Consider the following 17,420-nt stretch of genomic DNA (forward strand, 5'->3'; position numbering starts at 1 on the left):
GTGAGCAAGTAGGGAATCAAGGACCTCTAAAGCTGAGCACATTTGAAATGGAAATCACTGACTGGCACTGCATACAGAAGAACTCTAATGTGTTTGGTGGAGTTGCCTGGAGCAGTTACAGCCACCCATTTTGCATCTATACTGTTAATTTCTTCTCTCTGGGCATAGGACTTTTTATTTATTTTTACTGAATCTCGCTCCATTGGCTTCAGCTTTAATTTGTCCAGGTCACTTAGCAGTCTGGTTCTGTCCTCTCATGTGTCTGCAGTTCCTCCAATTGCAGTGTCATCCATCTATTTGAAGACAGGCTTGTTTTTATCTTGAGAGAAAATTTAAACAATAAGAGTTACAAAGCAGCCACAGAGTATGCAGAGATATGTGTGATTTTAGCAGGCCAAGGAAAAGTCTTAGAAAGCATTCTGGACAGGACTGCAACTAACACTATGCATCACTGCTTGAAAATGGATAGATGCTTTCACCAGTAGGAAACAGACAGCTACAGGGATCATCTGAAAGTGCTGCATGAAGCCCCAGTGGCCTATGAGCCATAGGTGAAAAACCACTGGCTAAACACAAGCAGGAAAGAGAGAGAGAGAGAGAGAGAGCAGAAACGTAAGGACTGAGGATCTTGTTGCTGTGACCAATGTGACGTGTTACAGATGGGTGTTGACCACATTGCTTGTCTGTTACCCAACCAGCTGAGCCACTGATGTGATTTTAGAAAGGAATACTTCAGTTAAAGGTCAAATGTAAGAGCTCATGGCAGGAAGGAGCTCATGACAGGAAGGAACAGTTTCCATAAAGAGGTGAGTGATGCCTAACTCAGTACTGTGGAAGCCAACATCTCCAGCCAACTTTGGGGGAAATAACACGCACCCTCCCCCCACCCCCCACCCCCAAAAAACCAGGAAAACTACTCATCAAACGCTAAAAACTGAATTGCAAAGATGTTTGGTGACTGAGCCTAAGAACTGAAAGACTCGAAGCTAAAATCACAGTATGTTTCAGACTGCCAAAGCATCCATACTGATACACCATTGAAGGCCTTGCCTACTCTACAAACAGGCCCATCTCCAGGAATGCAGTTACAACATAGGTGCAGTATGTATAGGAGCTACCTTTTTATTTATTTTTTTACTACGTTCCCCATCTCTGCTAAAGCCTGGGTTGCATCGCAATCTCCATGATTCAGGATCGCAAGCAGCTCCCATCTAAACAGAGGAACGTGGGAGTGGGATGGAACAACTGTGCTGCAAATTTGTAACTGAGTGTAAACCAGTTCACTCAGCACTAGGAATTCCCTCATGGCCAGGCATGGCACAGAAGCTCTCTCCCTGGGTCGGCAGCCTCTGCCAATGGTCACTCCAGCACGGTGGCAGTTTCTCTGTCAATAACTCAGCCCTCCAGCCAGGTTACCATCTTAAGTCTACCCATTCTGGGGTCGCCATTGTCCAAACTTAAAAGTCTAAAAATGTTTTTACCAGAAACAAAATACTTCCACCCAATCTGAGCAATTCCTCAGCCTGCCTTTGGCTTAGCCTTTAGCTCCCTTGATGGGTCAATATCCTTTGCAGTGTATACCCCCTTCCTTGGAGCTGGTAGGGAAACACAATACCACCATCTATGTTGGATTCTAGCCCAGGGTTGCTCCTTTACCTGTGCTACAGTTTTAACTGGGCTACTTCCTACCCAGCCTCTTAAGATCTCTTCCAGGTATCACAGTCACTTCTCTGATTAGTCAGGGTCTCTTCCCAGGCCTTCCTTCCTGCTCCAAGTTTCCTACCTGGCTCTCACTCCAGATCTTTATCATCACTTAAGCCTTGCTCTCCTTCCCATTATTGTATTCACCTTCTGCTCTTTGTGGCAAGTTGCCTGATTTCCCTCAGGTGGGGCTCATTCTGTGATCAAGTTGGCTTAAAACCAGGCTTTCCAGCTCCTAGGACAAGCCACTCTGTCACACTGGGTCCCCCTCACACTTCTGTTCATAGTATAGATGGGGCCTAAGAAACCTGTGTCAAATTTATCCTCATTTGGTCACATACAAATAAAACACTGAGGCGGTGACATTTACCTAAATGTATATAGAAAGGAGAGTAAATAAAAATATGTGCTCCTTTATAAGATTGCCTAAATATTGCTAGGTGATAACTAGCTTCAGAAGCAGAATAATATAAGCAGTCAGTAGGAAATAAAGATTTATTTTATTAATATGAAAAGAATAAGCCCAAATAGCTCTTTGGACAATTTTTAATTACTATATTTGAGAGCTTCTAATCTACATCAAATTAAACAATTTCATACCCTTTAACATTTGTTTGGAAGCATCAAGACAACTGCAGCACTTGTTTTTCAGGAACCAGAGAGAATTTTAAAAGCACTTAAAATGGTAGAGTATTAGCTGAAGAAACAGCAGCTCAAAGCATAGTTATGCACAAAAAGAAAGATGACAATAAGCTTTTAGCTTATGAGCATGAGAGGGGGTTTTAATGTTGTCACAACTATAGAAGAAAGAATAATGATCATCATTAATCCAACTACAACTAATGTTATAACTGTTCCACACTGGCCCAAATCTCTTCACATAGATGGTGCAAATGCTAACAAACTGTGATGCAATACAACCCCTAGCAATTCAAAGCATATACCTGAGACTGTCCTGATTTCTCAGATTTCTGGAATGGCACTGGTGTCCAATTCAAAAAATATCTAAATTCTACAGAAATCTTAAAAACTGACAATGTATGAAAACAATCCATCTGCACTAAAGAACCCATGTGGTATGAATGTTGATGCTTTTTAAACCATTAACTTTCTGTCCTGGATCTTGGAGTGGGGGAATCACACCTCAATAAAACATACACATATACAAAAATGAAAAATACTGAAAAGCCATACTTGTTATGAATGTAAATAAAAGGGTAAATGTGCTGATTTAGTGCTCAGGTACAACAAGAAATGATCCATGTAAGTTACAGAAAGGAGGATATGAAAGAAAGATTAGACAGTAGAAGAGGAGATAATAAGGAACTGTAGTAGACAGCAATTGCTGTAATCATTTTTTTCAGATACAGAAACACCAAGTTCCTTACAGGGTAGAAATTCTTAAAGACAGATGGCATTTATATTTATTTTTGAAGAAATTTAGTGCTTGTGTAAACTGCCAGATTGAGAGCCCTGGATACTGAACTTCTCTATTTATTCACAGAACTGGTAAGACACAGACAGCAGCAGAGCAAGTTATACACTGTCGCACCAATGTGAGAAAGTAACTCGTTCTAAGTACCTATTTAGTCCTTGGCCTGTCTTCCTAGACAACTAATGGAGCTGGATTGAGACCACCCCACTTTACCCAGCCCGCCAAAAGCGTGTCATGTGGCACTTTTGGTTACTCTTGTCCTGGAACAGAGCTGAAACAGCAATCTAGTGATGAAAGGCTTCATATCATATTTCCAGTCCCCTGAGATGTCAAGACCCATAAACACAAAGAGCTCTTGAGTTAGTTTATATCTAAATACAGCTTACATACCCTGTACACTTATTTACTTCTGTATAAAAAGAGTGTGATATCTTAATTTCTTAAATATCTGTGGCAGAACAAAGTCAAATTATAGAAGACAGTCGTATTTAGGGTGACCTCTCCACTGCAGTAGTAGGTTTCAGAGTAGCAGCTGTGTTAGTCTGGATCCGCAAAAAGAACAGGAGTACTTGTGGCATCTTAGAGAGTAACAAATTTATTTGAGCATAAGCTTTTGTGGGCTACAACCCACTTTATCAGATGCATGCAGTGGAAAATACAGTAGGAAGATATATCTATATATACACAGAGAACATGAAACAATGGGTGTTACCATACACACTCTAATGAGAGCGATCAGTTAAGGTGAGCTATTACCAGCAAGAGAGAAAAACACTTTTTTTAGTGGTAATCAAAATGGTCCATATACAGCAGTTAACAAGAAGTTGTGGGAATGGGGTGGGGGGAATAAACATGGGGAAATAGTTTTACTTTGCGTAATGACCCATCCACTCCCAGTCTTTATTCAAGCCTAATTTAACAGTGTCCATTTTGAAAATTAATTCCAATTCAGCAGTCTCTCATTGAAGTTTGTTTTTGAAGTTTTTTTGTTGTAATATTTTGACTTTTAGGTCTGTAATCGAGTGACCAGGGAGATTGAAGTGTTCTCCGACTGGTTTTTTAATGTTATAATTCTTGACGTCTGATTTGTGGCCATTATTCTTTTAAGTAGAGACTGTCCAGTTTGGCCAATGTACATAGCAGAGGGACATTGCTGGCACATGATGGCATATATCACATTGGTAGATGTGCAGGTGAATGAGCCTCTGATAGTGTGGCTGATGTGATTAGGTTCTATGATGGTGTCCCCTAAATAGATATATGGACAGAGTTGGTAATGGGCTTTGTTGCAAGGATAGGTTCCTGGGTAAGTGTTTTTGTTGTGTGGTCTGTGGTTGCTGGTGAGTATTTGCTTCAGGCTGGGAGGCTGTCTGTAAACAAGGACTGGCCTGTCTCCCAAGATCTGTGAGAGTGATGGATCGTCCCTCAGGATAGGTTGTAGATCCTTGATGACGTACTGGAGAGGTTTTATTAGGGGGCTGAAGGTGATGGCTAGTGGCGTTCTGTTACTTTCTTTGCTGGTCTGTCCTGTAGTAGGTGACTTCTCGGTACTCCTCTGGCTCTGTCAATCTTTTTCTTCACTTCAGCAGATGGGTATTGTAGTTGTAAGAATGCTTGATGGAGATCTTGTAGGTGTTTGTCTCTGAGGGGTTGGAGCAAATGCGATTGTATCATAGAGCTTGGCTGTAGACAATGGATCGTGTGGTATGGTCTGGATGAAAGCTGGAGGCATGTAGGTAAGTATAGCGGTCAGTAGGTTTCTGGTATAGGGTTGTGTTTATGTGACCATCGCTTATTAGCACTGTAGTGTCCAGGAAGTGGATCTCTTGTGTGGACTGGTCCACGCTGAGGCTGATGGTGGGGTGGAAATTATTGAAATCATGGTGAAATTCCTCTAGGTCTTCTTTTCCAGGGGTCCAGATGGTGAAGATATCATCAATGTACCGCAAGTATAGCAGGGGCATTAGGGGACAAGAGCTGAGGAAGCGTTGTTCTAAGTCAGCCATAAAAATGTTGGCATACTGTGGGGCCATGTGGGTACCCATAGGAGTGCCGCTGATTTGAAGGTATATGTTGTCCCCAAATGTGAAATAGTTATGGATGAGAACAAAGTCACAAAGTTCTGACACCGAGTTTGCCATGATATTACAGGGGATACTGTTCCTGATGGCTTGTAGCACCAGTATACTGCAGCTGAGTGATCAGTCCTGAAACCACTCCCTTTATGGACCCTTCAATAGCATTATCCCCAAATGACAAATTATATACTTTGCTGGAGTGTTGACAAAGCAGAATGGAAAAAATGTAGGGCCAGGAAACAACACAGGATACAAAGATTTGAATGGTTATTCTAAACCTATAATTTCATGTAGGTATTTCCTAATAAGAATGTGAAAAGCTCTGTGAAAATTACAATGGTATTGCTTCCTCTCAGTATAGTCCTGTAACTCCTCTTACTGCTAACAAGAGCTGTGTGCCCAGAGAGAAGAATATACCCCTTTGTGTGCGTTGATAGTGCATTCAATAATTCCAGCATTTTTTAAAGGGGAAGGAAATTAACCTTTTTACAAGTATCTCTGTTATATCAAGAGCATCTTGGAACATTTCCCTTTCAACACATTTTAGCAGATACATACCAAAAGTACCACTGGTCTCTTCCACGTAGTTAATCCTATGATTCCAGACAAGATCACCTAAAAGAGCAAAAAAACAATTATGCAGGACTGACGCGCCATGTTGGCAGAGCCCCATTACAGCCCTCAACATTAATACATTGAAAGAAGCTGTTAACTTTAGAGTTCTAGAAGGAACTCTTTGTTTAAGAGACTGGGTCTGACTCTCCTCTCAGATAAGAGTAATTCCACTGACTTCAGGAGAAATATACCAGTGTAACCTTGCCATAAATGGGTGGAGAATCAGAGCCAATGTTGATAAGACACTTCACTTATGATAATATCTTACCTAATAACATAATCAGTTTTTTTCTCATTGTCCTTCTTTTTACTTTTTAGTCCACATACACAACTTTCCAGAAACATACACATTTTTTCCTAATTTTTCAGTAAACTCAACCTCCTCAGCTGACTACAAAGCAACATTTCTACTAACTTAGACCCCTATCCAGCAAACCCCTTACGCACATGTATAATTTTAAATATGTGGGTAATCCTATTAACTTCAAAGTTATCGTCATGTTCAATCATTTTGCTGGAGGGGAGCCAAAAGACAAAGAAATGTTTGTATAATGTTGCCTAATTTTACCACTTAATTCAGTATTTCAATCAAGAGAACAACTCCGAAGGAACTATGGCTAAAATTTATAGACACATACATACACAGCTTGTGCCATTCAGTCAGAACAGGAATAAATCCTGCTGTAGAACTGAAAGGACAACACATTTTAATGACATATTATTGGGGGCGTGAGCATGTGTGTGGAGGGGGAAAGCTAGGCAAGGCAGAACAGAACAGATTTTCGTCTGTGCCCTGTAGACAACAGAAACTCACTGCGATTTACAGTTAATGGCCCATATCTTCAAAGTAATTTAGGCTCCTAACTCCTATTGAAATCAATGGAAGCTAGAAGCCTAAATTTCTTTGAGGATCTGGGCCAATGTGACTAGGTTAATGAACACAGAACTTCAAGATTATAGCCTGCACCAGAAAAGGATAGACTAGAGCAAACGGATCTGCACCCTTTAGCACTTTTAAATAAGTAAATGTCTTTTATAACTTCAGTGACTTCTGGACTGGTGATGAATCTGGCCTAGCACAAGTGCATACATGATTTGGCCAAAACACCCATTGACATTATCATTCCTCTTTCAAAACTACAAACATAACTTTGCAGTTTTGTAACAAAATAGTTTGTGAATTATCTAAGTGCAAAATAATCATGTGATGTTATAATTAAAGCGCATCACTGATGTCTGTCACAGTTCAGGGCAACTGAACCTGTATTACCATCCGTGGTCCATCAAGATTAAATTTAGATTTAGTTGGGGATTGGTCCTGCTTTGAGCAGGGGGCTGGACTAGATGACCTCCTGAGGTCCCTTCCAACCCTGATATTCTATGATTCTATAAAAGCATCTACGTTTAGGGTCCTGTTCCCCAGCCATCATCTCTCTCAGGCAGAGACACACATCTCACTCCCTTCTGACTGGAGTATTTCGAGGCTGCACGGTTCCCTGCCTACATTGTGAATTTCCCAGCAAGCCAGACTGCCTATGTATGCCTGCTTTGCTTTTCTCTTCAGATGCTACGAACAGCATAATTGTCCACAGTTATAAGGCATCACACAGCTTTTCCTAAGCAAGCACATTTATTCTCAATGTGAAAGCATAGTAGAGAAAATCCTTTCTATAGAGAATGCAGTTTGAATCCCTATATGCAAACCTTTCCAGGTGGTTGTACCTCTCGGGAGATGTTACAACCTGAACGAATTTGCTGCCACTATTTTTAGTTCCTGGAGGGCTCTGGTCCACCTTCCCCATGAAAATACATACAATGATTTTGGTAAATTTCATAGCTGAATGTAATGTTATTTTGGAGCTGTAGGAACAGGAGGGAAACGGCATTTTTCCACTGAGCAACGGATTGCATATTTATTCTGCACTCAAGCGATTCAAAAACTAAATTTGTTACATAAGTGCAAGCTTGGTTTGTATGCAGTCCTAAATGGGACACTGTTTTAGCCATATTTGAAGCAATCTGGTTTTGAACTATATTAATAAAGTTACAGGTGTTTAAAAGGAGGTATAGTGAGCATGGACAGTGCATTTGTTTTCTTACTTCAGGGTCTAAGGCTGTGAATACCTGCAGTGGTAAATATGTGAAAGACTACGCATACATCTATTTGGGAAGGGATCTTCATCAGGTTTCCACAGTAAACTTGTCTCTGTCTCTTTACACGTAAGCCTTATAATATGGGCTTTCATGCCCTAGTACAAATTGTTATGAAAAACCACTTGCACAGAAAAAGTGAAGTTTAAATAGAAATCAACAGCAGTAACAACTTGCCTTACCGTCCATAATAAAATCCTAATTCTCTCCTCCTGACAGTTTTTCTAGGAATATCACTATTTATTTATCCAGTCTTATCAGAGTAGCAGTATTAAAATGCAGGAAAATGCTGCATGCAATATGTGCATGTACTAGTACAGGTGGGAAGTGTTGTTTCTTATTGTATACAAGGTTTGATAGACTGATTAAGATTTTATAAGGAAAAACATTTAAAATAATCAGCTATAAAATGTCAATTTGGCCTTCTCTTTATATTTGTTTATTCTTCTGTAAGAATCTATTTGTTAGGGTTTGTGCTGCTAATGAAGTAAGACCTATAGATAGTAATATAAATAATATTTTAGACTATTTATTATCTCTGCAAGACAAAAGAGTGTTCTAGCTTCTTTACTGAACAAATAAAAATATATAGCTTCTGATAACTGAATTGTAAATTGGCAATGAAGGGTGTAATTTGTTATATAAGTAATTTTATGCTTAACATATATATAGCACCTTTTACCTGAAGATTTCAATGTGCTTTACAAACATTAATGAACACTCTTGATGACACACCTCTGAGGAAAGGAATTATTAATCTTCCTATTTTACAGACAGAGGAACTGACATACAGCAAGGTTAAGTAGCTTGCTGAACATTACACTGCAAATCAGAAGCAGAACTAGAATAGAACCCAAGCATCCTGACTACTATTCCCCTTAGGGTGAGCAGATGCCCGATTTTATAGGGACAGTCCCAATTTTTGGATCTTTTTCTTATATAGGCTCTTATTACCCTCCACCTCCATCCCGATTTTTCACATTTGCTGTCTGGTAACCCTAATTCCCCTGCTCTAATCACCTAGTCCCCAATCTTTCAAGGAGCTCTGTGTGGGAAGATCCCTGCACCCATTTGGAACGTCAATGGTTCCAATTGCAAGGGTCTGGCTGTGTAAAATTCCTTGTAGGATTAGGGCCTGAGATCACACTTTCCAAGTCTTATTAAATTCAGTAAATCTTCTACAATAAAAGAGAGGAGCTAATCCCTTAAATCCAAAATTTATGTTGAAAAGCCTAACACCCTTTGAATGTTGGCAGCAACAGACAGTTATTATTATGTACGCAGTTCTTGAAATGTCTGAGGCACTTTGCAAACAACTAGAATACACTGTCTCTGCCACAGAGAGCTACAGAGATACATTAGACAGATATATAGACTCATAGATTCCAAAGCCGGAAGGGGCCATTGTGATCATCTAGTCTGACCTCCCATATAACACAGGCCATAGAATTTCCCCAAAAATCTATTAGCTAATAGATTAGCTAGCTAGAGAATAGATTGCGTAGATTGTTCTGACATGTAATAGCTAAGAGATTAGCTAGACTGATCAAATGTGGTAGCTAATAGATAGGTAGATGGATCTGATACATAACAGATTAGACATGTGAGGGCTAATAGAATGGCTAGCCAGATCATAGAGTAAAGCGATCAGATATGTGATAGCTGACAGAGTGGCTAGATAGAGAACAGATTAGACTGAACAGCCAGGTGATAGCAAATCGATTGGTTAGGTGGCACAGGTAGCTATGGACAAAGCAGGCAAGCAGGCATCAGGCAGCTATGAGATGACAGGCTAGTCGGCCTAAAGACGATCCAGGCTTCGCTGTCCCGTCCCATGGCTGTGTCAGCAGCAGCTGTTGCTGCCCGGCCGCCCCCAACTCCCCGGGCCACTTACCGAGGAGCCCGCCCAGAAGGGACAGGAGTTCTTCACCTGCGGGGAGCCGCTGAGTGACAGCGCCCCAAAGCTCAGCGCCACCATGCAGCAGCCCAGGATGAGCTGCAGCAGCCCCAGGGACAGCAGCGGTCTGGCCGGCAGCAGCCCCTGGGCCCCGGCGGCGGCGGCGGCCCGGCGGGCGGACAGCGGGGAGAACGCCGCTGGGGGAGGCCGGTAGTGCTGGAAGCGCCGGAGAGGCGGCGGCGGCGGCTGCGCCGGAGAGGCGGCGGGGCCGGGAGCCGCTGCCTGGAGCGCAGCGGAGAGCCCGGCCATGGGGCAGCAGGAGCCTGGCAGCACCACAGGCAGCGACATGGGGGGCGGCGGTCGCGCAGCTCCGAGGGCAGGAGCCGAGTGTGGGCGCTCCGCCGGCACCGCAAGCTGCCGCCCTGCTGCCGGCCGCTGCCAAGCCCGTCCCCACAGCGCGCTGCTGCTGCCGCCAGTGCCCAGGCTCCCCCGGCCAATCCCTTAACCGCCCCGGGCTGCCCCAGCCCCCCCTTAATACCCCGTCCCCAGGCTTAACCGCCCCGGGCTGCCCCCAACCCCCCCTTATTACCCTCATCCCCAGGCTTAACCGCCGCGGGCTGTCCCCCAACCCCCCCTTAATACCCCCGTCCCAAGGCTTAACTGCCCCGGGCTGGCCCCCAACCCCCCCTTAATACCCCCGTCCCCAGGCTTAACCGCCCCGGACTGCCCCCAACCCCAACCCCCCCTTAATACCCTCATCCCCAGGCTTAACCGCCGCGGGCTGGCCCCAAACCCCAACCCCAACCCCCCCTTATTACCCTCATCCCCAGGCTTAACCGCCGCGGGCTGGCCCCCAACCCCCCCTTAATACCCTCATCCCCAGGCTTAACCGCCGCGGGCTGTCCCCCAACCCCCCCTTAATACCCCCATCCCAAGGCTTAACTGCCCCGGGCTGGCCCCCAAACTGCCCCTTAATACTCCCGTCCCCAGGCTTAACTGCCCTGGGCTACCCCCCTTAAAACTCCCCCGTCCCCAGGCATAACCGCCCAGGAAGTCCCCCAAACTCCCCCTTAATGCCCCCCCCTGCCCCTTAACCCCAGGCTGGCCCCCAAACTGCCCCCTAATATCCCCCTGCTCCCTTAACCGCCCCGTGCTGGCCCCCAAATGCCCTTAGCTGCCCTGGGCTGGCCCCCAAACACCCACTTAATACCCTCCACCCCCTCAACCACCCCCTGGCTGGCTCCCAAAAACACCCTTAATACCTCTGTGCTCCCTTAACCATTCTGGGCTAGCCCCCAAACATCCCCTTAACCCCGCTCCACCACTGCCTTATCTCCCTGGGCTAACCCCCAAACGCCACCTTAACCCTCCCAGGCTAGTCCCCAAATACCACCTTAACCCCCTCCACCACCCCCTTAACCCTTCCGGGCTAGCCCCCAAACGCCCCCTCCACCACCCCCTTAACCACACTGAGCTAGTCCCCCAAAAAACCCTTACCCCCCCACCATCCCCTTATCTGCCCTGGCCTAGCCCCCAAATGCCCCTTTAACCTCCCACCACTCCCTTAACTACCCAGGGCTAGTTCCCCATGCCACTCCCTGAGCCACCCTCAAACACCTCCTTAATCCCCATGTTAAGCCCCCTTAATCCCTCTGTGGTACACATTCTATGCCACCCCCCTTAAACTTTTCATGCTAGCCCCCCCCAAAACCCTCAAACCCCCTAGGCTAGTCCCCTGTGCCAGGCTACCTCCTTAATCTCTCTTAAATCCCTGTGCCAGCCCCACCACCAAATACCTATGCCAACCCACTCCTCAGATTTAACCACGCTCCTGCTAGTGTAAAATCTCTCCCTACCCCCCACCCCCAACCTATTCGCTGCTGCCAGTGCTTAACCTGTCCCTGTCCACTTTGCCTGCCAAACACTCTCTACCAAAGAAATCATTCTGCTACCACTGCCAAACCCCGCCTGACCACCAAACTCCTCTTTAATGGTGTACCAAACCACATTCAGCTGCTGGTGCCAAATTCTTCCTTACCCTCTTCTTCAATCACTCTGCTGCCATTGCAGCCAACCCCATCTCTAGCCTGCCCCTTATCTTCTACTACAGGTTGAACCTCTCTAGTCCACCCTTGGGACCTGATGGGTGCCAAACCACGGGAGGTCAAAGCAGAGTGCCAGCGGGTCTTCATAGGTGCGGGTCTCCATAGGTGCAGCATCCCCAGGCTTTGCGCCCAGCATAGTCCCTCGCCCAGGGGCCCCACTGCCACCCAGGATCCTGGCTGCTGGCCCGCCACCTGGGAGCTCCAATGCTGGCCCCAGGTCCTAACTGATGGCCACAGGTCTTCCTTCCAGAGATTGAACACCATGAATCAGCTGTTCGCGGCACTCCAGAAGCCCTGGGAGGGAGGAGGAGTTGGTAAGTGTGGGGCTGCCGGCGCACAAGAGGCATGGGGGGAAGGAGGTGGGTGGGGGAAACTTGGCTCTGGTGGATGCTCTACACTCACTAATTTTTTCCCATGGGTGCTTCAGCCCCAGGACATCCATGGAGTAGGCACTTATGCCTGACCACAGATGTTGCTGGACCAGGGAGTGCCAGATTAGAGAGGTTCAACCTGTACTGTCTGCTTCCTCTCAAACTAACCCATTTACTGCTACTGCATGCAACCCCTTCCCTAACCAATCCTCCTCCCACTAAACTACTCTGCTTCTGTGCAGTGAGACTGATCACTGGTTAGCATTAGCCTTTCCCTTTTATTGTCCACAATTATTTCTTCTCCTCTGTTTTTTTCCTCCTTGTTTCTCTGTGTTGAACCCCCCCAGGTCCTTGCTCTTTTTTTCCCCCCTTTGGTCAGTGCTGTTACACAGTGAGCCTGAAGTTTTAAAATAACTCCCCTTGGGAGGAGGGCTGGAAGAAGCAAGTGGATTGCATTTCACATTGTTGGCTTTCTTCCCAGGAGGAGGAGGTTTGGCAGAGGATGTGTGTGTGTACACATACACACAGAGTAATTCTGCCTGATCACGGCAGGGAAATTTATCTTTCAAGTGAAGTACCTTCAGTATCTCATTTGTGTGTCTGAGCTTCAGAGTGCCATTGCACAGGCTACGTTTGTTCTTCTGTTCAACTTGTTGAAATGTTGGATGAGAGTAGGCTTAGGGCCTGTGTGCTGTTGTTCCAGTTCAATCACTACAGTTTGAACATGTTGGGCATGTCTGAACATGACTTAGAAAAATAGATAATCTCAGTCATGAAAAAGATAGCTGTTAGCTACATAGGAAAACATACACTATAAAAGTGTCAACGGTTCTTTTGGCAGCACTTAGAGCTTACCCATTTGTAGAAGATTGTAGGTTCAACACTTCACTAGGACTTTGGTGCAGACCTGATGCTGACACTGCAATGTAGTAGCAAAGAGGGGAGGAGCTACAGCATTAGAGATAGTGCCCTTTGGATGAAAGCCTTTTCTGCTTCTTTCTGTAGGCTGTCCAGCTGGAAATTAAAGATCTCCTAGCACTTCTTGAAAAGAGTACATTATAACCTTACTGCAGTAGGGTCTAGATATGTTAATCTTAGTGCCCTCATAATTCATGGCGTAATCACAGATAAAACCATACCAAAGATAACAGGATCACAGTGGCATAATTACAACAGTCTATATAATCAAAATATAGGTTAAAACAGAAAATTACTTTTTGGTCTAACCCAAAGTTTACTTCTTCATACACACAGAAAACATCAACCACTGCAGCTCATCCAAACCCAAACACACCAATTCCACCTTCGTTTCTAGGCCCAAAGCTATTACACACCCATCTCTCTGAGAATCCTCTGAGCAGTTTTTTTTTCTGTCTCACCACCAACTTTGGGAGGGGAAGTTGGCTGCCTAAGTTTATCTTTACAGCCACATTCTCCTTTTTAGTTCAACAATATGGTACCTCGTGGAAGAGCAGATGAACGGATAACTAACACAATCAAAGTGATTTTGGTTGGGATTACATTTGCAATCCAAACTCTTCAGAATTATGCTGTCTAATCTCTCTAGATATACCACAAAAAACAAAAAGGAGTCCAGTGGCACCTTAAAGACAAACAGATTTATTTGGGCATAAGCTTTCATGAGTAAAAACCCACTTCTTCAGGTGCATCTGAAGAAGTGGGTTTTTTATTTTTGTGGATACAGACTAACACAGCTACCCCAATACTAGATATACCACAGTCATTCCTGTGACATCTAAGTGCCTTTACAAATATACAAAAAGTAAACAAGACCTTTGATTCATCATTTTCTTTTCTTGGGTAAGATTTTTAAAAAATGGGTGCCTAATATTACTCTCCTTAGTCCATATTTACACACCTAAATAAGTGGCCTAGTTTTCAAAAGTGTTGAGCAAAATTAACAATTGGAAACCACTGGGTATTCAGCACTTTTGAAAGTCAAGCAGCTTATTTAGATTCCTAAATACAGAATTAAGAGACTACATTTAGGCGCCCATTTTTTAAATCCTGGCCCTTAAATCAGGCAGTTCAACCCTACCACTGTCGCTTCTGTTACATTCTAGTGCTTGAATTGTCTCTTAGACAAGACAGACCTTGTCTGCAAGCTTCAGGGTTTAAGCCAACCTCTAACTAGTAGAGCAGATTATCCCACATCTACCTATTGTGAGGTTTCTTGCACCTTCCTCTGAAGCCTCTAGTGCAGGTCACTTGAAGACATGTTACTGGACTAAAGGGACCATGAGTTTGATCTAGCACAATAGTTTCTTTGTTCCTTTTATCAGTGATAGCCGTCAAATTCTGGTAACACTTTCTAATGACTAGCAGCAGGCACTAGAAGAGCTAAGGTTAGAAGTGCCATGCTAATCTTGCTGCTTTTATTTCTAATGGGACAGGCTGTCATGCTGTTATGTGGTTATTTTTCAGGATACTTACGAGATTTAAAATTACTGCCTACCCGTCTGAGTTTTTTTTGGTACCTTAAATATTTCATATTTTACTGCTGTAATGCAGTGACTAAGATCCAGGTTATTTTACCGTTGAGGCAATGTGGTGATGAGGTACAAGCAGAGGAGTGGGAATCAGCAGATTCAAAGTTCCAATTCCAGCTCTGCTACTGACTTCTTGTATGAACAGCTTCACCCTTCTTTGTTTCCCCATCTGTAGAATGATGATAACAACTACTTACCGCTCTTACAGGGTGTCAGGTGGATTGATTAGTTAAGAAGCTAGATCCTCAGTAGAACCTCATGGAGCTGTGCTGATTCACACCCATTGGGGATCTCACCCAGTGTTTGTACAATACTTTGGAAGTGTTATCTACTGTGTAAGTGCTAATGTACAATAGAAAGTCATCTAATAAAAAATCCTTAATTACCAAGTAGATCTGAGCAAAAATTTAAAAACCAAATGCAGAATGTATGTGTGTGTGAGAGTATAGGTGTGGAGGGGAAAAGGAGGGGGGAATGCTAAGTGGTGGTGCGGAATTTACATTGGTGGACAATCTAAAGAAAATGGAAAGTAAAATAACTAAAAGATTATACCGAGGGTGAAAAATACATTGTTGTCCATTAAAGAATTGCTGCTAGTTAACAGATGAAATTTTTTAAGTTTGCAAAAGCGGCACCATTTCTTTCACCTCTGTTTTTATTCCACATCGCTTAGGTTCACACTGAACTTTTCTGCTGTAACATTCATTGATCAACTGCTGCATTGTTGGAGGCTCTCTCACAATAGACTTCTGCTGACTCATGACAGATGTGTGTTCATTTAATATCTTATTCATTCTGCTTCTTTCCTCCTCTTCAGGTGTCAATTTTGGAAGGACTGAACACTCACTCTAATTGAAGGAGCTAGAGAAACTTATTGCTACTAATTCACTGCAATCATAATTATCACCCTAACACATGCTGGCAGGCTGGAAGCTGCACCAGACCTCCCATACAGTAGGACTCTGGATTAGCTTCTCGGCTGTCAATGGTGAGTCAGTGGCAGAATCATGTTTGATTTTTTCCCTACTAATCTTTACTGGATATATTGAAATTTTGAGTCAAATATTCAGTATTCTCCACAACTTATGAATAAAATTAAACACAAAAGCTATAGAGGAGAAAACCTTAAGAATTGTGGAAGACCCTGAAAGTTTCCTTTCAGGATGGAGTCACCTATTTCTTCCCCACATCACCTTTGGTAAGAATTGCTTCCCCATCCTCACAAAGTTATATAACATATTTGTGGTCAAACAGTTTGATAAAATTGTTTTTTCTGTCTACACGGATTATAACACCCTCCCAACCATGTTTAAACCCTGATGTCAATGAGTAAGCCATGCTAGAACACACTTGCCATAACTGTTATTTTGTAGGGTAGGCAGGGTCTTAAAATCAACACCCTTCTAAACAGCTTTTTAAAAATAGTTTATGAGGAAGTCACATACCCTGCTGCTGCCCCGCCTCATACAGTTGTTGGCCTCTGTGCTGCCCAGGTCATTATGGTATGACAATACAGACCCAGCCACCAGTCTTTTTTCCTCTCTCGAAATTGTTGCCTGTCTCTCTCGCGGTTGGACAATGAATTTTGCTGTCTGGGTTAGAGTTCCTGACAAAATGTTGTTGCCATCATCAACTGTCAGCTCTTGCTTTTGACCCACAAGCCTGAGCCAAATTCTGTTCTCTGATCAGCGTAAATCTGGAGACACTCCCGTGAAGTCAACTGAGTTACTCCAGATTTTCATCAGTGCAAGAGAGAGGAGAAAATGTCTCAAGGACTCTCACTAAAGTTTGAATAGCTTAATCTCTTTCCCCTCTCACTCCTGTGGTTTTTTTTGGCTCTGTTTTGTTTTTTTTAAAAGGAGAGACTGAATGGTTGCACAGGAATAGAGCAGGGAACAGAAGTTGTTGGCAGCATTGCAAAAATATTTTGTTTCTACTTGGCATTTTATCAAGGGACAGAGCAGGAAAACCAGGTATAGAGCAAAGTAACAAAGCAAAAACCAGCAATTATAAACTGATGCAAACCTTCTAAGTGATATGGACTCTGTTCCCAAGGTCAAAAGAGTGGTTCTGCTTGGCCGTTGTGGTTTTATCTCCATTTCTAAATGTATCCAGCACCTAGGAGCCCTGGAGAGGTCAGGGGACTATTTAACTGGGATTCATTTCAAGAGGTAGAGTAACTGCAGTTGAAACCGGGTTCGTCTGAAAGTAGGTAGGCGACAAACTTGTAAATGTTGCAACAAAACCAATTAACAGCAGCATGTAAAGATCATAATGTACTGGATTTTAAATAGCTTTACCTGCCCACTCTGCGACCAGTGTTTGATACCACAGTGATGAAAACTGGATGGATGGATGGCAGTAGTTCTTACCTCTGTGTTAGACATATCCAAAGTTTTTAAACTAGGAATTCAAAGTGCCTATGCTGTGAGGTGGGACAGAGAAGAAGTAACAGTAAACATATAGCTACTGTCCTCCTGGCCTAGCTGGGCTGGATGGAGTTAGATGGAGGGCAGAGGACCAGTAATTCTGGGTAAAGGCGCCCTTATTTCTGAAA

General features: G+C 43.8%; 1 protein-coding gene across 5 annotated transcripts in view; it reads right to left on the reverse strand.

Annotated features, from left to right (window-relative positions):
- FAM189A2 (family with sequence similarity 189 member A2) overlaps positions 1–16,374 on the reverse strand; it is a 50,660-nt gene extending 34,286 nt beyond the window's left edge. For 4 of the 5 annotated variants that reach the window (XM_030567628.1, XM_030567627.1, XM_030567626.1 and 1 more), the window contains exons 1-2: positions 9,875–10,225; positions 5,773–5,829 (exon numbers count right to left, since the gene is read on the reverse strand). In XM_030567628.1, coding sequence (XP_030423488.1) covers positions 5,773–5,829; positions 9,875–10,225 — 408 coding nt within the window. Of the gene's footprint in view, positions 1–5,772; positions 5,830–9,874; positions 10,226–16,308 lie in introns of those variants that run through there. The other variant, XM_030567629.1, reaches the window with a different exon arrangement.
- Positions 16,375–17,420: the final 1,046 nt, after the last annotated feature.

Source organism: Gopherus evgoodei, chromosome 6 (assembly GCF_007399415.2).
Source record: "Gopherus evgoodei ecotype Sinaloan lineage chromosome 6, rGopEvg1_v1.p, whole genome shotgun sequence".
Classification (NCBI taxonomy): domain Eukaryota; kingdom Metazoa; phylum Chordata; order Testudines; family Testudinidae; genus Gopherus; species Gopherus evgoodei.